The sequence below is a fragment of the Ovis aries genome, chromosome 8 (assembly GCF_016772045.2).
Source record: "Ovis aries strain OAR_USU_Benz2616 breed Rambouillet chromosome 8, ARS-UI_Ramb_v3.0, whole genome shotgun sequence".
NCBI lineage: Eukaryota > Metazoa > Chordata > Mammalia > Artiodactyla > Bovidae > Ovis > Ovis aries.
In genome coordinates this window covers 63,971,874-63,995,975 of record NC_056061.1, presented here as the reverse complement: position 1 = coordinate 63,995,975, position 24,102 = coordinate 63,971,874, and the positions used below count along the sequence as shown (strand labels likewise).

At 36.5% G+C, this 24,102-nt stretch overlaps 1 protein-coding gene across 9 annotated transcripts in view; it reads left to right on the top strand.

Moving 5' to 3' along the window:
* The window catches only part of REPS1 (RALBP1 associated Eps domain containing 1), an 89,294-nt gene that overhangs the window by 28,593 nt on the left and 36,599 nt on the right, over positions 1 to 24,102 (top strand). For 7 of the 9 annotated variants that reach the window (XM_012182987.4, XM_004011379.5, XM_060419290.1 and 4 more), the window contains exons 2-8: positions 12,435 to 12,558; positions 14,218 to 14,414; positions 14,547 to 14,700; positions 15,360 to 15,484; positions 15,991 to 16,153; positions 16,430 to 16,493; positions 17,865 to 18,019. In XM_012182987.4, the coding sequence (XP_012038377.1) occupies positions 12,435 to 12,558; positions 14,218 to 14,414; positions 14,547 to 14,700; positions 15,360 to 15,484; positions 15,991 to 16,153; positions 16,430 to 16,493; positions 17,865 to 18,019 (982 nt within the window). The remainder of the gene's footprint in view (positions 1 to 12,434; positions 12,559 to 14,217; positions 14,415 to 14,546; positions 14,701 to 15,359; positions 15,485 to 15,990; positions 16,154 to 16,429; positions 16,494 to 17,864; positions 18,020 to 24,102) is intronic. The other 2 variants (XM_027972498.2, XM_012182986.4) reach the window with 1 other exon arrangement.

The window sequence follows — 24,102 nt, the reverse complement described above, 5'->3', positions numbered from 1 at the left end:
GCTAGATACTGAAAAGTGATGATTGTCTTGAGAAGTACTTATTTTACAATTGGAGTTGTGACCTATCCTGACTTTTTTTTCTTTTTTTTTTTTTTTTTAATGGAGCATCGTTTTTCTTGAAGAAACAGCTTACTTGGGTATTGGGCAAAGATTTTCTTGAAAATGAAGAAAGTATGATTGTCACTTAAGGGAAAACAGCTATTACTATTTGTTACTAATGATATAAAATTCAAACTTTCTGCAGAAATTAGGATATTGGAATTTACCTGCAATCAAGTGTTTGACTGCTTCCCAGTGTTTAATGACCTTTCTTATGAGATATTATGAGATATGATATTAACAAATGCAATTTTTTAATATTTTGTAAATATGTCAACATTTGGAAGATCTACATGACTTGATGAACCAATAGGTTACATATGGGGCAATATGGGATGCAATAGACCAGATACACCGGTGGATTTTTGATGTAAGAGTATGCAGAAAACTTTATTAATGTGGCTTTGGATTCAGTATTGCAGCTAACCTTTAAGCAACTACCACTTGTAGAGTTTTGGTGTAGTATCAAAAAATACCAGGTTTATCTGAAAAGACTATGTAAATTGTCCTCTGTTTTCCAACACATATCTATGTGAACTGGGAATGTCTATATTGCTTTCAACAAATCAACATATTGCAGTAAGTCAAATATAGAAACAGACATTAATGTTGTTGTAAGCTTGACATTGAGGAAATTTGTGTATATGTTTATAAAACAATGTACTCTTCTCATTTTTTTTAATTTTGGGAAAAAGTTATTTTCATAAAATTTTAAGTTACGTGATGGAAAATTATTATTCTTGTTATCCTTGTGTTTACATAAATAATTCTTGTGTTTACATAAATTCATAGGTACATATTTTTTAGTTTTCCGATTTTAAGTTCTAACATGGTAAATACCAATAAATATAACCCACAAAAACAAAAGTTTTGAACAAGTCCTCAATAACTTTTTAAAGCATATATAAGGGATCCTTACACCAGAAGAGTTTGAAAATTGCTGCTCTGGGTGGGGTCTTAATAGCATTGATTCCCAAAGTGTGTTAGTATAGAGTATCTGATTATGGACCAGTAGTTCGGAAACATTTTAATAGATCCTAAACCAAAAAGAGGTTTGTTCCTAGGCTGTAGGATTTTTTTAGTGCCTCTTAGGGGCTAAAAATGCATTGTGAAGTCTCCAAGGAGACTGTAATACATCAATTTATTCAGCTGCACAGCCTTTAACTTGACCGGTGTTCTTTGGAATACATTTGGAACTACTGCCCCATAAACATGCCATTGTTAAGAGTTCTGTTTAACTGCTTCAGAGGCACCTGGGAACGGAAAGCCTTTGGACTCAGACTAATCTGGATTTGAATCCTGACTGCCGCTCACTTGCCTCAGTTTCCTTTCCTGTGAACTGGGGATAATGGTAGCCAACATTAGAGGATTGTTCTGAGTATTAAGTGGGACAGCAAGTAAACAGTCTTCCTGATAATAAGTACTGAGTATAATTATTCCCTATTTCCCACTAATTTGTAGTAAACCTGAGTCTCCATTACAAGTATTCTCATGTCATTAAAGCTAATGAGTCACAGAGAGGTGTGGAGACAAGTCTAGCAAGTTAGTGGAACAATAAAAGTTAGACCGACTTGGTAGCAGGTGGTGTGTGTATAGGTAGACCAAACTGGGCTTTTAAGCCAACAAAAACAGCTTGTCCGCTGACCCAGCCCAATTTAAACTAAAGAATGTTTATAAAAACGAAAGCAATAGAATCCCCTTCTTAATTTTAACTTGATGACTTTAAAGGGAAGATCTTCTTCTTATTGTATTTTATTATATTAAACATTCATAAGATTTCATTTTGGAGGGAATTTTGACAGTATTCTCAGTGATTATGTATTCTCAGTGTTATGTATAGTTTCAATATATTTCTTATTCCATTTTTTTGGATTTTTCTATTTATAATTCAGCTCATGTATTCAAGCTGAAATTCTCAAATAACTTCCATCTATCTCTATTGTTAGCATTCCATGTACCCAGTGTTATGAGCATAAGATTAAAAAGCCTTCCTAATGCATTTAAACTATTCTTTGATTGTCACTGTGTACTAGGCATTCTGGATTTTTAGGACTTATTGGGGGCACTTGCTCTGAGGTAGCCAATATTATTCCAGGAAAAGGACAGTGGACAGCAAGTCTTGGTAGAAGATTAAAAGCGTGACTTTGAATTACAGCTCTTGCCCCCTTTTGAGTCGGCTGGGCTTAGTTAGCCAGTCTGATTCTTTTTCTTCTTCTGTAATATGGTAATAATACTAATTCTACTCCATTATTTTCAGAATTAGATGGGAACACCTTGAGTATTTAGCACTGTGCTTAGCATTGTTTGTGCTCAATAATGTTAGCCCCACCACCACCTCCATACTTTGTATATCGGAAGTAAAAAATGATGTTTGTGTCCTTTTTGCTCATTGGAGAGCTTTTCGAGTTACCATTAAAGAACTGTTTAGTCTTGTTTTCTACAGTATAAAAAGGGTGGTTCCATTTCTAAACAATGGCATACAAAGTAGAAAGGCAGCAACTGGGACGACTACTGATGGAGCAGAGATGATAGCTTGGCAAAAAGGCAAAAGTCATAAGTCACTAAAAAGAACAGAACGAAACAAAAACTGTTTTACCAGTGTAATCCTGTTAGGTGAAAGAAAAAAACTCTGCTTTTCTTAAGGGTCCTGAATACACACATATGTTATCTTCTGTGAGTGTTATAATTTTGTGCTTTACATTTAGATCTGTGATCCATTTTGAGTTAACTTTTGTAGAGGGTCTAGGTGTACTTTTTTTTGGCATATATCCTGCTTTCTGTTCTCTTAGCTTCCTGGTTCAGCGGTTCCATTTCTGGCATAGATTTGGGGGAAACTTACTCATTATTGTTTCAAATATTTCTTTTGTTTTCAGTTCATTTCAGTTGCTCAGTCGTGTCCGACTCTTTGCGACCCCATGAATCACAGCACACCAGGCCTCCCTGTCCATCATCAGCTCACGGAGTTCACTCAGACTCACGTCCATCGAGTCGTTGATGCCATTCAGCCATCTCATCCTCTGTCGTCCCCTTCTCCTCCTGCCCCCAGTCCCTCCCACCATCAGAGTCTTTTCCAGTGAGTCAACTCTTCGCATGAGGTGGCCAAAGTACTGGAGTTTGAGCTTCAGCATCATTCCCTCCAAAGAAATCCCAGGGCTGATCTCCTTCAGAATGGACTGATTGGATCTCCTTGCAGTCCAAGGGACTCAAGACTCTTCTCCAACACCACAGTTCAAAAGCATCAATTCTTCGGCGCTCAGCCTTCTTCACAGTTCAACTCTCACAACCATACATGACCAGTGGAAAAACCATAGCCTTGACTAAGATGGACCTTTGTTGGCAAAGTAATGTCTCTGCTTTTAAATATGCTATCTAGGTTGGTCATAACTTTTCTTCCAAGGAGTAAGCGTCTTTTGTTTCATTTCTCTTTATTCATCTTATTACACATATGTCATATCTTCTGTTGTCCTATAGTTTTCAAATATTCTATTTTTTCCTGTTTGCTTTTCAGTTTTAGAGGTCCTGTTGAGATATCCTTAAGCTCAAATCAATGATTATTTCCTCAGCCATGCCTGCTCTGTTAATAATCCCATCAGAGACGATCTTTATTTCTTCGATAGTGTTTTAAATATCCAGCTTTTTTTTCCCCTTAGGATTTCCATCTCTCTGCTTATATTATCTGTCTGTTCTTGCATGGTGTCTGCTTTATCCATTAGAACTCTTCACATATTAATCATAGTTTTAAGTTCCTGGCCTATAATTCCAACATCTCTGCCATATCTGAGTCTGATTCTAATGCTTGCTTTGTTTTTTCAAAGTGTGATTTTTTTTTTTTTTTTTTTGCCTTTTAGTATGTCTTGTAATTTTTTTTTTTTCTGGATAGCATGACATGAAGTGTTGGCTTAATGGGCTACCATAAATACTTCTTTAGTAATGTAGTGAGGGGTGGGAGGAAGCAGAGCATTCTGTAAGTCTCATGATTCTGTCTCAGTCTCCCAGTGAACCTGTGAACTTCATAATTGCCTCTCAGTCCCATCCGTATTCCCTCTACCCTTCTTTGGTGGGACAGGATGGGTAGAATGGCTTTTCCCTTCTCCCAGATCAGTTAGGCTCTGATAAATACCGGGCAGGTTGGGCTCTGGTTAAATTGTTTCTCCTGAGGACAGGCCTTGTTAAGAGCAGAATGCTTTGGTAGATTTCAGGATGGTTTCTTTCCCCCTCCCCCTCCTAAAAGCACTGGGGTTTTTGCTCACAATCACTATGAGAACCTGGTGGAGGTTTCTCCTGGAGGTAAAGCCCCTGTATGACTAGGTCCCCCTGTAGTTTTCTCTCTCAGATTTGTGCACACTGAGCCTACAGCAGTTCATCAAGGACAGTTCAGTCTTCCCTTCCTTGGCATTGGTTTTAGAGAAGTTGATGTTGATGGGTTTCCCTTCTAGTAAGCTGTGATTCTCTGTATTTGCTCCCTCTTGGTCTCCAGTTTGGGTAGCAGCAGTTTTCTCTATGATCTCTGTTCTCCTACATATCCAAAAAGAGTTCTTGACTTTTTTGTTTTGTTCAGCTAGACCAAAACCCAGAAGCTGATGTCTTTTCCCTTCACCTTCTCTTATCCTTCCCTCTCTCAACTTGTTAGCTCTACTTTTACATACTTAATATTGAGAACATTGGCACCTTATTCTAGAACTATAATTCTTAATTTTAATGTTTTGACTTTAGATTGACTTAATCTAAAAATTCAATGTAAAAAGGTCTTTACAATATGATATAAATATTTTTACTTCCGTTCCAGGCTTTGTACTGTGATTACATTCTTTTACTTTCTCAACTGCCTTTCTGTTTTTTTTCTTGCACTGTTGCTTTTATATCCATTCCTTTATTTTTTCTGAAATGTTCCTCCTAGAGCATTCTGTCAGTTTGTCTGAACTGGTTACTGCTGAGGCCAGTTGCATAGCCGTTCTCCATTGCAACATTATTTCTCTGTTTTCTTGGTATGTATCTACTTTTTTTCTGTATACCCTGTCTGCAGATTTTGCTAAATAACACTGTTTTCCCAAGAAAGAGTTCGTAGGAGATAAACTTATTAAAATTTCTTCATCTATGAAAGTATCTGTTTTTGTTATCATATTGATACTGGATATAGAATTCTAGGTTGAAAATGCTTTTTCTTAGAACTTTGAGAATGTTGCTCTATTGCTTTCTGGTTTTCTTTATTACCAATGAGAAGTCTGATGTTAATCCAGTTAATATTTTTTCTGAAGCAGTCTTCCTTATCTCCCTGCACTATGCCTGTTTTGGTTGCTCTTAAGATCTTTGTTTTATCTTTGGTGTTCTGAAGTTACACAGTAATCATGTGTATAGGAATTCTTGAACTTATTATGTTGAGCACTCAGTAGACTCTTGCAATCTGCAAATCTCTCCTTTAGCTTTGGGGTAAATCTCTTGTTCTTTCATATCACTTTTCTCCTTCCTCTGCATTGTTTGTAGATATATCATTTTAATAAAAATTTGGTCCATCTAGATTAATCTTCTTTGTTTCTTTTCTCTCATATGTTCTAATTCACCTTTCCCTTTCCTGCTTCTGGAGAAAAAAATATTTTTTTAATCTTCTCATATTTTTGCTGAACTTTGTATACAATTGACCATTGAACAACATGGGTTTGAACTGTGCAAGTAATGTGCAGATTTTTTTCCAACAGGTATACAGTTGGCTCTTGATACCTGCAGGTTCTGCATCATCAGGGATGCAGAGGGCCAGCTATAGGACTTGAAGCATCTTGGTATCCCTGACAGGCCCTAGAACCAGTCCCCTGTAGATACCAAGGGACCGACCAGCTGTATTTCTGTACCTCTTATTCTCTGATTTTTCCTTTTTCATAGTATCGTTGCTATCCTGTTCTTGTTTTGTGGGTGAGGCAGTATTATCTTAAATCTCCCAGAAGATACACTCTAGAGTATTTTTAAGTGATCTTTCTTCCTTGAATTATGTCTTTCAGAGTTTTATTTTCCCCATTTGTAACTTTGGCAGTTCTATTCCATTTTGTAGGCTTTCTTCAGTTGGTGGTTGATCTTAGAGGCAGTAGAAAAACTGAGTACTATATAATGGGGAATAACACTTGAGAAGGCTGCCTCACGTTAGGAGGAGTGGGTCAGATGTTCTTTATAATTGGGTTGCTAAATGCTAGAAACAGCTTTTCCCTAGGGCAACAACTCCTGTCTCAGTCAGCAGTCCTAGTACTTCCTTGACATTTGCTTTTGTTAGTTTTTTGTTTCTTTGTTTTTACTTGGAGAATAAAGTCTAGTTGCTAATGTTCTGTGAGCAACTCTAGGGATAGGAAGCTTCATCTCTGTCCCAGTCTCACTCTCAGTCATAAGTCGCATTTCTGGATGAGTCCCTGTGTTTTGCAGGCCAAAATGATTCTTCTCCGTGGATATTCTTGGCACTGACTTCTTCTGTCCTACTTCATTAGGTATGGCACCCGCTTTTCTTAAGTTTATTTATTTTGGCTGGGCTGGGTCTTCGTTGCTGCGCGGGCTTTTCTCTAGTGCAGCTGGCGGGGGCCACTCTGGTGTGTGGGCTTCTCTTGGCAGTGGCTTCTCTTGTTGTAGAGCTTCGGGGTCTAGAATGTGTGGGCTTCAGAAGCTGTAGCATGTGAGCTCAGTAGTTGCATTTTTCGGGCTCTAGAGCACAGGTTCAATGGTGGTGGCACGTGGGCTAAGTTGTTCTGTGGCATGTGGGATCTTCCTGGACCAGAGATTGAACTTGTGTCTCCTGCTCTGGGAGGCAGATTCATTACCACTGAGACACCAGGGATGCCCCATCTGCTTTCTAATTGCTAAAATTTACTTAAATTTCCTGTCAGTTCTTTGTCCCCCTTTTCCTTTTGTTTATTTTTATGAATTCCCTTACTATCATTTTTAAAAGATACCTGAAAGGAAAGGAGATAAATTTCTGTGTTTGGTGTATTGTCTTAAGCCACAAGTTCAAAATACTTGTGAAGGTATGAGGGCACTCTGTATTTTAGAATTTAAAGACTATTCTTCAGAAATTATAATAAAACCCAATTTGGTGCTTATAGGCGATAGCTCTCAGCTCTCAGGAAAATGTGGTTTTCAAGGATGATTTAGTCTTTGACATCCCTGACTAAATTAAGTACATTGTGATCAGGATGGTAAGTAAAAAGTGATAATAATGATATTCGTGGACCAGACCTTGTTGTAAGTGCCATATGAGATGGTGTATTCTTTTCCCCAGTTTATGTATGAGGAAACTGAGGCACATTAAAATTATATAACTTCCTCAAATACTGTATGAATGATATAGAATGATTGCCTAACTACAGTAATCTCTGTAGGTATTAAAGCAAACTATAATCTACTTTATCTTTTCCTGGAAAAAAGAAAATCCAGGCAGCCAGGATTCTGTGCCCTTCAGTAAGATGTTACAGTTACTCAGTTACAGTACTTGACTATGTTACATTTTAAAGCATATTCTATTTCTGCAGATTTGTTCTACTGTTGTACAGTGTATAAAGATACATGCACATGAATGTTTATGGCATTATTTGTAATATAAAGCTGGAAAAGCATAAATGTTCATCAGTAAGGGGCTGGTTAATTTGCAATAAGAATATCCATGCAATGGAACACTGTGTTAAAAAAAAAAATGAAAGAGAACTATATATGCTGATATAAAAAGATCTTTGAATAGTATTATGTGGAAAAAAATCATGTATAGTATGACCCTATATGGGTAAAAGGTGTATGTGAAGTATGTGTGCTCATATGTTTGTATATGTGTAGAGAAAATTGGAAAAACATAAAAAAATTGTTACTTTAGATGAGGATCATAAGAACTTTTAATTCTGTATCCTAAGTATATCTTATTTCTTTTACCATGAGCATACAAGTTTTGTAATGTTAATAAAATAAAGGTTAATCGTTTTCAGTAGCTGTCAGTATTAGACCAGCAATCACTCTCTGGCCCTGGGTTTCCTAAATGAGTTAGAATCTAATGGAAAGGGTGTGGGACTCTGTATCTTAGGGATTTTAAGTGGTTTTCATGATCAGATAGCTGTGTAAGCTTTTGCACAAATATGCATGATTTTAAATAAGGGAAAATTACCATAAAGAGGCAATTTAAAAAGTGACTCCTTTGAATGTTGACCTAATAATAAATGTCTAAATTTGGATAAATGATTTTCTTGGAAATTATCAAATATTTTAGAGATAGAAAACCTAGTTTATTCCCAATAACATGGAAGAAAATGAGTTGTATATCAGAGATGCTGACCCTGTGTCATTGGTGAATTGTCTAATAAATCTTTAAGGATTATGTAATTCCTAATCTATTTAAAGTATTTTAGAGCAGGAAAAAAGTAAAGCTTGCTAGTTCTGCGTACAAAGCCAACTAATATCAATTCCATACCTTTCAGATATAATATTTTTTTAACACTTAGTCATTTTAAGATTGTGGTTAAAATTTTATATAAATATTATTTGAAAATGTAATGCACCATGACTAAATGGAATTCATTTTAGGGATCAAAGGGTGGTTTGATGTTAGGAACTCTATTAATAGAACTATTAATAAGGCCAAAGAGAAAAGTTAACCATCTTTTCATTTTCTGCCCCAAAATGCACGTAATAAAACTAACATCTCTCTGTGGTTTTTTAAAATATAAGGCCCCAAACAAAACTATTAGAATAGTAGAACTAGCTAAATAGTTTCTTAACAAAGGTGTTGCACAGTATTAGCCAACAGTGTCCTTAATGATAAAACAGTGAAGTGGTCTTGTTAAAGTTAGAAACCAGACTGTACATGAAAATTGCTGTCTCAGTTAAAATCTTAATTTATTTTGATAAGTGACTTTAAAGATTGTTTGAAAGATTAAGTAACATGAAATTAGCAAAGGAAATTCTAAACAAGAACGAAAAACGAAGGCTGGGCTAACCTTACTCCAGGTGTTTAAATATTATAAGGCTAAAGTAATTTTAAAAGAAGGTTAAGCTGCTGTATCCCAATTTAAAATTGTTTTATAAAAATAAAGAGATGACAAAAAAAAGAATGCTACAGATCCAGGAATAGTTATGTAGAACTGTGTAACACAGGAGGTTAAAAATAAATACATCTAAGTATGTGAGTGGCTTTTCAAGTTGCTGGAGAAAAAGATGAAATGACAAAAGATGAGAAACATTCTCATACTGACAGTGAGAGAATAAGTTTCAGTAACCTTTTGGAAAGGCAATGGGCGATTGGTAATACGTTTTAAAATATACTGATAGTTTGGTCTAGCAGGTCTCCTTCTAGGAATTTATTCCAGATATTTCTTTAGAGACAGATTCTGTCTACTTCACAGATTGTGATAGTAATTTAGACTTCTTGGTAATTTCAGTCTTGATAGACCTCTTTAGACTATTTTGTCAGGTATTACTTTGTAAATTTATATGTCGTAACATGTTTCTTCCTTTCCAGTGTTCATACAGTGACACACATGCCTGACTTGGGTCACAGAATGAGTCTCGTAAGGGATGCAGCAGGGAGGAGCTGTAGAGGAATAATTGCATTTATTGCCTCTGATTCTTTTTATCTACTCTTTTCAAAACAGCTTTCTTGAGGCGGCAGCTTGGCATACAGACTTCTAAAATTTTGTTATGTGTGCTACAGTAGAAGGCTAGTATTTCTTCCTGCTCTTCTACCCCATCGCACTCCCCACTTCACCCTTACATCCTGGGAAGAACTTTGGGTTTGGAATCAAAAGACCTGATTTCTAGTGTCTCTTCTGCTGAACTAGCTCTGAGACTTAAGAGAAGCAAAAGTACCCTTCTAAACTTTCTTTCTTTAAAGCCAAATATCTTAACCTGTTTTGTACTTCTCTTTCCACTTAAATTCCTCCTGTTTATTCCCTAACCCATTGCTAACTGGATTTTACCCTACCGCATCCCTGTAACTGCTCAAGTAACAAAACATAATTGCAAAACATAGAGTATATTTCCCCCCCTTTTTGGCGGTTCTACTGCTGCTCCTTTTTAGAAATTATTTATCAATTTTCTGATTAAATAATATTATATGTTTTTGGAGTAAATACAGCCTCATGTATATAAATATAGAAATATTCCTTAATCTCAGCACCCAGAAATATATGCTGGCATGTTCACTACCATTTTTATGTATGTATTAGAATAGAATTGGGTTATGCTTATGTATATACTGCTTTGTGTTCTGCTTTTTGCTTTCATAACATTAATCCTATAAGTGAATTTTAAAGGCTACATACTTTTCTCATATGGCTGTTCCATAATTAATTTTATATATTCTTGTGAGTTTAGGTTGCTTCTCATAACACCTTGTATGTAAATCTGTATGTGCAATGATTATTTCCTTTAAAGCTTGCTCGCACCTTCCAAAGCCTTGTCCCCTTTGGTTTCCCACTTTCTGCTGGTATTTTTTCCCACTTTCTCTTTCATAAGCTCCTTTTTATACCTGCCTGTTAGGTTTCCTTTTGTCACTCTGGGCTTGCTGGCAGTCTTATTTATTGGTCCCCCAGCTTCAGTCATGACCTCCTGTCTGCTTCCCAGGTATGGAGCATATCTCCTCAATGTACTCCCTTCTGAACTCTACCTCTTTGTTCTGTTCCCGGGATATCTCCCCCTGAAAGTCCCACAGGCACCTGAAACAGGTGTAATAGGGATAAACAAACTACACGTGATCTCCTTTTAGGTCTTCCCTTTATCTGGCTCTTACCTGGTATATTTTAGATGCTTTGGGTTATAAATAAAAGTATCTGAGATGTATAATGATCCCTGAGGGGGTTCCAAGTGGCATAATAACCATAACACAGTGCCTTCACACCCTGCACGGCTGTGTGCTCTTCCATTCCTGACTCTCACCCTCCTTTTCCCCATAGTTCTCGTAATGCAAACCTGCCTCTTTATCCTCCTTGCCCTTTTAAATTTACACAGAAGTGATGCCCCTTAGTGGCAGAAACAGGAACTTCCTCCCATGATGATCAGTCATAGCAGAAATTGTCTTCATTCCTTGGGAAAGAAAACAAATGGTTATTGTTATTGTGATATATTGCTGAACCATTGATAGGTACTTTTTTGCAATTCTACTAAATACTTCTGACTTAGTATCACAACATCTCAGGTACCTTAATCTTCCTTTGAATGTGCTGGGAAAAAGCAAATAGACTAAATATGCTCTCTTTGTACAAGAATTTGGATTTTTGAGAAGCTCAGACAAGGTTACTTAGTGCTTGTTTTAGGGTTACTTTGTGATGTCTGTATCTGCCAAGTCACTTCAGCCATGTCCGACTCTTAGCGACCCCACGGACCGCAGCCTACCAGGCTCCTCCATCCATGGGATTATCCAGGCAAGAGTACTGGAGTGGGTTGCCATTGCCTTCTCCAGATGTCTGTATAGTAGATATTAATACACCTTTTGGGGTTATAATTTAATTTTGTAACCTAAAATTCTCATTTCCCCAGTAGCTCAGCAGTAAAGATTCTGCCTTCCAGTGCAGGAAACATAGGTTTGATCCCTGGGTCGGGAGGATTCCCCTGGAGAAGGAAATGGCAACCCACTCCAGTATTCTTGCCTGAAAAATCCCATGGACAGAGGTGCCCGGTGGGCTACAGTCCAGAGAGTCCCACAAGACTGAGTGGCTGAGCACAGTTTGATGCTTGTAGTAGCCAGTCAAGACATATTTGTTGAATGACTAGAACAATCCTTAAAAGGCTTCATGCTTTTTTTTAAAAAAAAGCAAACAAAAATCGTTGTTTTAAAGAAAGTAGTATAACCACATTAAATATAATCTGGAAAGTAAAGAGAAATAACACATATTTGCAATCTTACCTAGCAGACTTGCTGGTAGAATCTTCATATATCTGGTTGTTTTAAAGTTTGTGTTTATGTGGTCAAAATTATGGATCATGCCCTTTCCCACTTAGTATGTCATTTTATGATTTACCTTAAATGACTGAGTAATAATCTATTAGTTGCAGAAACTTTTGACCCTACTGTATGCACAGTATTTATGAAGAAGAATAGATGGTACATTTGTTTCTAAAAGATATGATTCTTAAGAAAAAAGTTATTCTAATAAAATATAATCGTTTATCACATGAATTTTACTAAGTAAGAATGATAACCTATTGTAAGGTCAGTGCCTTTTTATTTTCAAACATTTAAAACTGAAACTTGATGAGTTTGGTCGTCAGTTGAGAATAATATGCCATATGTCAGCTATGCATTTTGGAAAAGTTACAGAGGTCAGATAGCTGCTTATGTGGAGAATTATTGTCATAATTCTTGATATTAACATTTTTTTCTTTTATAGATTATGGAGCTTTGTGGTGCAACAAGACTTGGTTATTTTGGAAGAAGTCAGTTCTATATTGCTTTGAAACTTGTAGCTGTTGCCCAGTCTGGCTTCCCTTTAAGAGTGGAAAGTATAAATACAGGTAACTATGGAATATATTAGTAACTGAAATGAAAATGAACTTCTAATCAAAAGTGAAGTAAAGTCAGTAGAACTGTGGAGTCTTTCTGATGTTTCAGTGGCATTTGCGACCTTGAGTTAAAGTATCATGACTTTATTCATGCCATGCTTTTTTCATTTGTTAATATTAGAAAAATGTGTCTACCTTAACTCTGTTATGGCATTTATGTACTTCACACATATTTTATGGTAATATAAAAACTTAAAATGGCAACTTTAATTTACTAAAAAATGCTTAGAATTTAGATGAATAATTTTATCAAGGTAGCTGATGAGTTGTAGTGACTATCTTCATGTATGCCTTCCTTATATTCTTTTCTACTAAGTATAAAACAACATTATACTTAGTGTTTTCCCGTTTGGAAAAACTATGAAAGTTCCATTTGAAATTTAGAAAGTATTAGTTAACCAAAATTTTGATTGGTAGAGACAGTGTTAAAATATTGGCAGACTAAAACCCAAATGCAAACATCTGCTTACCCTACAAGTATGACCTAGGATAATGTGGTTTTCTATTATTTGAAGGCTTATTGATGCCTAAGTAGTTGAAAATTCTTAATTTCTTAAGAATTAAATCCTTAAGAAATTCTTCTTCATTCTTAAAATGCAGAGTTCTTTAGTTTTCATAGGGAATGGGGTGGGAAGAGAAAACTTGAGGTTTTCTGTAATGTTAGAATTTTTATAAAATAGTTTTAAGTACCACCTCTGTTTAATAGTCATCCAGAAGTTTTCAATGTGGAGCTCTCGTTTCATTGTTCTAGAATTGAGAGTTTACATTCTTTTTAGGTAATTTTTATTTCCTTTATATAAATACTGCATAAACATTACTATTTTCCCTCCCTAATGTGGAGATTCTAAAGAGAAATGCAGATAATCATGGCGCAGGGAAGTATACTTTCTTCTAAAGATGCTGCTGCTACTGCATTGTTCTAGTCTAGAAATGTGCAGAGACATTCTCAGTCTTTTATCCTTCTCTCTGTTTAAAAATGAATATAAAATATTTGCATGTAGGAGTGTCATAGCTGGACTAAAGTGGGAGGTATAACTAAACGCCTTGTACTGTGTCCTTGGTAGGTGGACAGTAAGATGTTTTCATAATTTCTTCAAAGAAAATGTCTAGATTAATCTAGTTTCAAACTTAGTGACATATTCTTGTTTTGTTTAGAGCTCTAACATCTTCCTTTAGGGAACCAGTGTGAGTAGAAACAGTCTAGGCTTCAAGGTCAGACTGACTTGGCTGCAGATCCTGATCCTAATAGTCAGTTACTGTCAGTGACCTTGGCATCTTAGAGTCTCACTTTTTTTACCTATAAAATGGGGATTTTGTAAGGTTTATATGGTTATGAGATAAAGTACAAACAAAGGCCTGATATGCACTGAACATTTCATACAGCTTAACCCCTTAGAGTGACCGTTTGCTGCTACTACTACCTTCTAGATTAGAGTTTCCCTAAACAACCTAAGGGAGATGATCTGAATTTTGTGGCGATAAACATTTTGTGTCTGTTGTTTCTTAGTTTTTGCAAAAATTCTTTCTAATAGCAAATTCATCTCTTATTTCAGTTTTTAATGTGTATACCCTATTTCATTTTGAAGTAATAAGTATTTTTGTGGTTAACAGTAAAGGACCTTCCTCTGCCAAGATTTGTTGCTTCAAAAAACGAACAGGAATCTCGTCATGCAGCCTCATATTCTTCAGATTCTGAAAATCAAGGGTCTTACTCTGGTGTAATCCCCCCACCACCTGGCAGGGGACAAGTGAAAAAAGGGTCCACAAGCCATGATCCTGTCCAGCCTCGTGCATCTGTAGATCAGCAGGTAATCATGTACATGTACATGCTGTCAGTTGATGTACTGTGGGAATGCTTACACTAAAGCATTTATTGACGGCCTGAGTAATGACATTGTTACCTTAAAATTTAAATTGTCAAATAATGATGTTCTTTCTAGGAACCTGTGTCCCCAGTAGTCTCGCCACAGCAGTCTCCACCAACTTCTCCACACACATGGAGGAAGCACAACCGTCATCCCAGTGGAGGAAGCAGCGAGAGGCCTCTTGCAGGACCTGGGCCATTCTGGTCTCCCTTTGGTGAAGCACAATCAGGTATTTAGAAAATTTTTTAAAGTAACATTTATTAAGGATTGTAAATGGAAGGAAACTTGATAATGTTCCTTTAAGAGTTGCCTCTAAGTCAGCTTTTAATTTATAAGTTCAGTTCAGTTCAGTCGCTCAGTCGTGTCTGACTCTTTGCAACCCCATGGACTGTAGCATACCAGGCCTCCCTGTCCACCACCAACTCCCGGAGTTTACTCAGACTCATTAAGTGCCTTAAATAGAAGCAAAAGCCAACTGTGAAAGTTTCTAAGTAAATTGAATGTAATTGCATTTACTTACATATATGATGCTTAGACAAAAGTTTATAGGTATCAGATTCTATCTGAAGGGTAAAATGTATAAGAGATATATCGGAGATATATTCCCAGGTATATATATTATATTAGTGAAGGGAAGTATACTTTGTTATAAAAATGATTCTGCTGCTGTATTGCTTATTATAACAGTAAACTGGTTATTATGCCAAATGAGGTACAATTTTAAATTGGCAGATAAGATTCCATTTTGGAAGTTGTTAATATTCCTCAGAATTAGCTTTTTAAAAGAAAACTTGTTCATATGTGTGGTGATTTGTTATCATTAAAAACCTGGTAACTTTATTTTTTCTTCCAAAAGTGAGTCAGCATGTTTACCCATTCTGTTTTTAGGTTCTTCTGCTGGTGATGCAGTGTGGTCAGGACATTCTCCACCTCCACCTCAAGAAAATTGGGTCAGTTTTGCTGATACTCCACCAACCAGTACTCTTTTAACCATGCATCCTGCTTCTGTCCAGGTGTGACATTTTATTGGTATTGCATTTTTATTTGCTTCATTAAGAGTATTGCTGCTGTCATTGTTTTTATATTTTGCTGTTGCACATTTTATAAATGCAAGTTGACTCTTTTATTAAAACAAAAAAGAACTTTGTGCCTTTTCTTCAAGTCTGTTTTCATTGGAATGTTTTATTGAAAGTTTTGGCTGATTTTCTTGCTAATCCCATAGTGAAGTTTTGAAAGGTTTCTGCATCTAGGAATGTATTTGCTTGGCTTTCTTAGCACCTTTTACATAGCTTTCTGTTGCTTACATATTGCTATCATTCTACACATTTATGTAATCTTTGTGCAAAAATGTTTAATAACCTATATAACAAATATGTGGTTTGTTGATGAGTTTGTTAAGACTTATTTTTAAACATCCACAAAAAGTAAGTTTTACTTTCAAAGATAAGTAACTTAACGATCTTGGTCCATATAGGCATATAGATAGATACTGTACTGAGGAAAAAATGTTTCATTACAGGACCAGACAACAGTACGAACTGTAGCCTCAGCTACAACTGCCAATGAAATTCGTAGGCAATCCAGTAGTTATGACGATCCTTGGAAAATAACAGATGAACAAAGACAGTATTATGTAAATCAGTTTAAAACCATTCAGCCTGATCTAAACGGATTTATTCCAGGTGAGTTGTTAAAAACAGAAGTTCTTCTAAATGGGATAGGACGGTCTCAGTTTCATAATCTCAAAGATATGGTTTCATTCGTCAGTGATGATAAAGGATAAATTAATTCTCAAATTGTCTAAAAAGTTTATAGTCACTGGAAACCAAAAATATGACATGTACACGTTAAGGTTACCTTTTTCTCAGTGGCGGAAGTCTTAAGACTCTTACCTCACATTTTATTCTTGGAGCTGTAAGTTCAGAATAACACTAAACAACACTGTTTTAATATTTCAGGATCTGCAGCTAAAGAGTTTTTTACAAAATCAAAACTTCCTATTCTTGAACTTTCTCATATTTGGTAAGTATGGTATATCATTAGTTGGGTAATGTGGGTTGTTTCAAACGAGTTTACAGTGGGTAGATTTTTGAACTTAAAAATAAACTATGAGAGTAACCTTTTCAAGAATGTTCTCAAAGAACTCAGTATTGCCTCATAATATCCAGTTTCTCTCTCTCTTTAGAAAGGAACTAAGTGATTACTCTGCAGTAGTTCTTTAAAGTGTGCTAAAAGTTTTTAAGCTGTATCAGCTGTTTCTTGTTGAAAGAATAATGTGTGGCATAAAAGCTGGTTTGCTCATACATGGTTATGTCTATCCCATTTGGTTTTTAACAAGGTTAGTAAGTCCTATACCAAGGCATGATCTCAAGAACATGCTTAGCTCCCATTTAAATTTAGACTGAGACTCAGGATAGCTGGTGTGTAGTTGAAATTAGCCATTAGAACACATATTGCAATCACAAATTACTTTTTTAAAGCAATTATCAGATAAATACGTGTTATTTCTACTTTATGTCAATGTATTTATTTATATTCTAAATTACTTTGTTAGTAGCATCTTTAGACACATAGGATACTATGGTAGGAAGCAGCTAGATAACGCCTAAAACCAAGAACTGACAAGATATGCATGCTGTTAACATTTATGTAATTTAAGGTAATAAGTTTAAAAATGATTGCTTCTGCAACCAGGAAATGAACACCAGGGTGGGGCTGCTGTTTCAATGTATCAGGACTTGTAATTCTGTTAGATGCTTTAAAATGCATACATGTAGAAATTTGATAACAATAAAGACAATTTTTAAAAATTTCAGTGACTAATTAAGTAAGCCAGGGTTTAACTAAAACCTTTTACTAGAAATAGCAAGTGTGTTAAAGGTCATCTTTTGGTGACTTTATTTATTGGGACTATTTTTTCAGCATTTTATTATGAGAATTTAAAGTATACAGAAAAGTGTAAAGAACTGTGCCTTGAACACCCATATGCCCACTGCCTACAATTAACAGTTTGCTATATTTGTTTTGGGCTTCCCAGGTGGCACTAGTGGTAAGAACCCACCTGCCAATGCAGGAGACATAAGAGACCCAGGTTCAATCCCTGGGTAGGGAAGATCCTCTGGAGAAGGGCATGGCAACACACTCCAGTATTCTTGCCTGGAGAATCCCATGGGCAGAGGAGCCTGGCAGGCTATATAGTCTGGGGTCACAGAGTCGGACATGACTAAAGTGACTTAGCATGCACATACTTGTTTTATTACATGTCCTTCCATCTGTGGAATTTTTTAAATTCTTAATTGCTATTTTCTGGGAAATAATTTCTCTTGCTTCTTTTTGAAACCTAAAAGAGCCAAAGCAGAATATGATTATATTAATAATAAGTTTTTATTCTAGGGAACTCTCAGACTTTGATAAAGATGGAGCCTTGACACTGGATGAGTTTTGTGCTGCTTTTCATCTGGTAGTTGCTAGGAAGAATGGCTATGACTTACCGGAAAAACTCCCTGAAAGCTTAATGCCCAAACTGATTGATTTGGAAGATTCAGCAGGTAAGATCAGGAGCTGAAGAGACCTGACTGCATATCTTCATAAATATAACACTTGATTCTTAAAGCAGAATCAAGATGTTATAACTTAGGTTAAGAGCTTGGACATTTCATCAGAAGTACATAGATTTGCCATCAGAATAGACTGTATGGGCTAAACCTGGAATAATGGTTTCACTTATTTAGTAAACTTGAAATAAAAAAGGATAAAGAATATATGCCACTGTGTATGCTACTGTTTGACTTAACACTTATGAATTGTGAAGCTCGGAAGAGCATTTCACAGTGTCTTGTTATTTTGTGGCATTTAACTGTATTATAAATTATCTGAAGTGGGTAAAGTAGCCAGTCTTCATTATCAGCATTTTTTCATTTAATGCATCTTGATTTGTTGAAGGGAATGCCTGACTTATCATTAGATATTTGCAATCTGAAAGCATTTCCTTTAAAAAGCCCACTTCTTTTCTTCAGACTCTGAAGAAGTCTGGAAAATTTGTATTTGATTATAGATAATGCTTTTAAAAAATGTTTACCAGAAAGTTTTCATAAGGGCTCATATTGACTGGTAGCTTTCTTTAAAAGGAAACAGGAATAGAATACATTTTTCTTGCATTCTGAATGAATAAGAGGAAATTAATGCTAAATTCTTAATAAGTTTAATTAAAACTAAATTACTGTTTTCAAATTTTTTAAATCTAAATTCTCTTTTGTGTATTATGTTGGAAGGAATTTTATAGTTTTAAGAAGATAGAACAGAATTTGGCTCTTAAAAGGGCAACTTCTATTTAACTCAAAAATGAAATGATCTGACTTCTTTTTCTAAATTATATGGAAGGAACCACATACACGTCATTACTGTCCAGAAGAGAACAAGTCTCCTGGGAGTTAAGAACCTGAGTGTGCTTCTAGTTTGTTAATTACTCTCTGACCTTGGGCAAGTTCTAACCATTTACTCTGTTTTTTCATCTGTTTCTCCACCTGAAATATGAATTTTACCTATTTTAAGACTGAATTGTATCCTAACTTATTACCAACCAATAGGTTGATTAAATAATTTACTCTTGGTTTCAGTTTTTTACAAACACTGTGCTGTGAGAATCCCAGGATTTTCCTGATCATTTCAGGTAGTTACTTGGTATCAGTTACCCTCTAACTGCTCACTTCCCTGGTGGCTCAGATGGTAAAGTGACTGTCTACAATGTGGGAGACCCAAGTTCGATCCCTGGGTCGGGAAGATCCCCTGGAGAAGGATATGGCAATCCACTCCAGTACTATTGCCTGGAAAATCTCATGGACAGAGGAGCCTGGTAGGCTACAGTCCATGGGGTCGCAAAGAGTTGGACACGACTGAGCGATTTCACTTCACCCTCTAACTTTAGCTGAAAGCTAAGTGTTTTTGTTAGATAACTTTGCTTTCAGTTCAGTTCAGTCGCTCAGTCGTGTCCGACTCTTTGCGACCCCATGAATCGCAGCACGCCAGGCCTCCCTGTCCATCACCATCTCCCAGAGTTCACTCAGACTCACGTCCATCGAGTCCGTGATGCCATCCAGCCATCTCATCCTGGGTCGTCCCCTTCTCCTCCTGCCCCCAATCCCTCCCAGCATCAGAGTCTTTTCCAATGAGTCAACTCTTCACATGAGGTGTCCGAAGTACTGGAGCTTCAGCTTTAGCCTAATTAAGAAATAGATAAAAACTACTTCTTTGTTTAGCGTGTTTGTTAAGTAAGCCAAAAGGGAAACAGTTGTGGTAGCTACAGACTTGCTGTATCATTGATTTATAAATTGAACCTTGTATGTAGAGATTTTCTATGACTTTAATTTTGTAAAAACTGGTAGTGTGCTAACAAGAAATAAGTCAGACTTATTCTGTTGTATGTCATTTTCTGGAGACTTCTGTGGTCTTATTAACTGTTGGATTCAGATAGGTGAAATCTGGCTTTCACGTTTTGGCAGTGGAGTCTTTTTTTTCTTTCTTTAATTTAAATAAAATCTTATTCTTTGTCATGTTGATCTGATGGAGTTTTAAGACTGATGATTCAAGAAGTTCTTTCCTGGGCATTTGTCTTTTTACGTCTGCTGGATTTATTTAGCACAGAGACACTCTGGTTTTTTGCCTGCATGTATCTATACACTATTGCTCTAACTATAATTTTAAAAGTGTCAAAGACTCAGTTTTTTCCAATTCTAATAAATATTATATGGTTTTCCAATCACATTTATTGTAAATGTTTTGACCACACAATATTAGATTAAAATCTGCTTTGCCTACTTATAAATGATAAATTTGGAGTTCTGTTTGGAGGTGGGGAGAACCATTTAATCTTTTTTCTCTTACCTATTGTAAGCCTGAGATTTATATGACACAAAGTCCCTTGAAATATAGGAATTGTTGTGTGACACTGTGATGCAATCAATATATTTAAAAACCATTTTAAAATAGCTATGTTTTTAGAAGTTCCCAATTAAAGGAGAAATACCTAAATACTTTCTTTTGGCTGACCTGAGAACTTATCATAAATATCCCTTCTGTGGAGTCTTTGTGACTTACAGGCATAGGTGGTTTCTGTCTTCTCTGATCTTTCGAAGCGTATCCTATGTTGCTGTTACTTTCGGCACACATTATGCTGAATCCTGTTCTTTTGTTCCCTTCTTTCTGCTACAACATTCTGAGCACCTTAAAAAACTGGAAATGACCATATTCATTTTTAGTATCCTCAGGACCTTGCACTTTGCAAGCAAGCACTAAGTAGCTCAGTAAATAGTTATTGAGTTCAGTTCAGTTCAGTCGCTCAGTCATGTCTGACTCTTTGCGACCCCATGAACTGCAGCACGCCAGGCCTCCCTGTTCATCACCGACTCCCAGAGTCCACCCAAACCCATGTCCATTGAGTCAGTGATGCCATCCAACCATCTCATTCTCTGTTGTCCCCTTCTCCTCCTGCCCTCAATCTTTCCCAGCATCAGGGTTTTTTCAAATGAGTCAGCTCTTCACATCAAATGGCCAAAGTATTGCAGTTTCAACATCACTCCTTCCAATGAACACCCAGGACTGATGGACTGGTTGGATCTCCTTGCAGTCCAAGGGGCTCTCAAGAGTCTTCTCCAACCATAGTTCAAAAGCATCAATTCTTCGGCGTTCAGCTTTCTTTATACTCCAACTCTCACATCCATACATGATTACTGGAAAAACCACAGCCTTGATGAGACGGACCTTTGTTGACAGAGTAATGTCTCTGCTTTTTAATATGCTGTCTAGGTTGGTCATAATGTTCCTTCCAAGGAGTAAGCGTCTTTTAATTTCATGGCTGCAATCAACCATCTGCAGTGATTTTGGAGCCCAGAAAAATAAAGTCAGCCACTGTTTCCACTGTTTCCCCATCTGTTTCCCATGAAGTGATGGGACTGGATGCCATGATCTTCGTTTTCTGAACGTTGAGCTTTAAGCCAACTTTTTCACTCTCCTCTTTCACTTTCATCAAGAGACTCTTTAGTTCTTCGCTTTCTGCCATAAGGGTGGTGTCATCTGCATATCTGAGGTTACTGATATTTCTCCTGGCAATCTTGATTCCAGCTTGTGCTTCTTCTAGCCCAGCGTTTCTCATGATGTACTCTGCATTATTATGCTAAATATGTGCCATTTTTTAAGTAAAATATTTTTCTTAACATTTATATCTTTGAAAATAAAATCATTTGTTGTCATAAGTTTATGATGTTTTGTTATTTTGTTTAGTTGCTAAGTCATATCTAACTCTTTTGCAACCCCATGGACTGGACTCTGCCAGGCTCCTCTCTCCATGGACTTTCTCAGGCAAGGACACTGGAATGGATTCCCATTTCCTACTCCAGAGGATCTTCCTGACCCAGGGATTGAACCCCTAAGTCTCCTGCATTGGCAGGCAGATTCTTCACCACTGAGCCATTAGCTCCACAAGTATTCTGTATTTATAATTTAAATAACTCTTATAGAAAGGTAGATGATGAACAATGATGACAAGTTACAGTTGCTTGTAGGCGTGCAAACGTAGGTGAGATAAATATGTATTTTATCCAAAGTCATTTGGACAGATTTATAGGATTAAATATCAAATGGCTTCTCTGGTGGCTCAGATGGTAAAGAATCTGCCTGCAATGTGGGAGACCTGGTTTGGAAAGATCCCCTGGAGAAGGGCATGGCAACTCACTCCAGTATTCTTGCCCAGAGAATTCCATGGACAGAGGAGCCTGGTGGGCTACAGTCCATGGGGTCGCAAAGAGTCAGACACGACTGAGCGACTAAGCACAAATACCAGATAAACCAGAAAACTCTAAGGCTCATAGGTAGAAGTACTTGTGTGGACCTGAATTAAAATATTTAACAGTGAACGTCTCTGAATTTGGCAATGCAGTTCTTATTGTTAAGTTGCTAAGTCACTTCTGACTCTGTGACCCCACAGACTGCAGCGTACTAGGCTCGTCTGTCCTTCACTATCTCCCACAGTTGGCTCAAATGCCTGTCCATTGAATCAGTGATGCTGTCTAATCCTCTCATCCTCTGCCACCGCCCACTTCTTCTCCTGCCCTCAATATTTCCCAGATTCAGGGTCATTTCCAGTGAGTTGGCTCTTCGTACCAGGTGCCTGAAAGTATTGGAGCTTCAACTTAAGCATTAGTCCTTCCAATGAATATTCAATGCTGTGCAGTAGGTTCTTATTAGTAACCTATTTTATATATATAGTAGCATATATGTGTCGATTCCCAGTCTCCCAATTTATACACCTCACTTGAAAAAAGATTAAGGTTACAGTGCTACCCTACCACAACTGTATCTTAAAGAAAAAAGAAAGCATGTTAAGTTGCTATTTATCTTAAAACTCCGTGACTCAGTTTCCAAAGAATCATCTTTTTAGCACAATTGCTATTTTATGTATATATTTTATGATCATTTGATCAGGCTCTTAAACTAGCTTAGAGGTTCCTGGGCAGATAGTAACCAGATCTGTCTTGTTCATGGTGTCTAACAGGGTGCAAATTGAGTATACAAGTAGGCGTTCACATTTTTGAAATGTCCAAATGACTGAACCACTTGTTTTTTAAAACTGTTTCCTGTCTTCACGCCACACTGCTCACATGAGTACCTTGGTAGTATCTGGTTGAGATGCTCAAAGATGCAAAGGAATTTGTTCACTATTCTGTGTCCTCCTCCATAATCACTTCTTTAAGCAGTAAATTTGAGTGTATTTCATTGTTGTTAATATGATACATAGCATAGGTCTCCAAGCTCCTAGTGGTACTTAACATGAATGTTTTTAAAGCCAGAGACTTTTTATTTATGAGTAATTTGCCAAAAAGCCATACTTGAGACTAGGTTGATTAATGTTAAGTTTTTTTCACCCAGAAAATTTAACATATAAAAGCCTACAGAAATAACACATGCAGCTGTTTTTATACAAGTGCAATCACACTATACATGCGTGAATTTTTTTCTGATAATGTTGGACATCTCTGTACTTTATTACATGTAGAGCTGTCACATTCTTTGTCATACATATGAATGTTCCTTCATTCAACCAGCTTCATATTGATGGAATTTTCAGATAATTTCCTGGCTTTACCTTTAAAATGGTGCTGGGAAAAAAACAACAACAACACATATCTTTGTTTTATACAAAGAAAGTTGAATCTTTTGTTTTGGAAAATTTGCTCTCCAGGTGCCTTTAGTTGCAAAGATAAAAATAATGAAAATAGGCACAATATTCATCATTACCACTACACCTAAGGAATTCGTTCTCAAGCACACCCCACCCCATATCTGTATACATTCTTAATGGTGTCATTCTTTTCAGATAGTGGGGTATTGGAATTGATGAATCAGAACAACTGCAAATACTGGCAAAGGGGCACCACTTAATGAAATTGGAAAAAATACTTAGCCGCCTCAAATTCCTGGCAGAAATTGACAAACACTTTTCTGTTTGTCTCAGAAAAGTGACAAACAAGGCTAGCTCATACGTAAAGGAGAAAATCTCTGCAAGAATGACACTATGGGCTTTACAAGATTATGGTTTAAATACAGTAGATGTAATAAGAGTCTTGGGAATATTTAATGA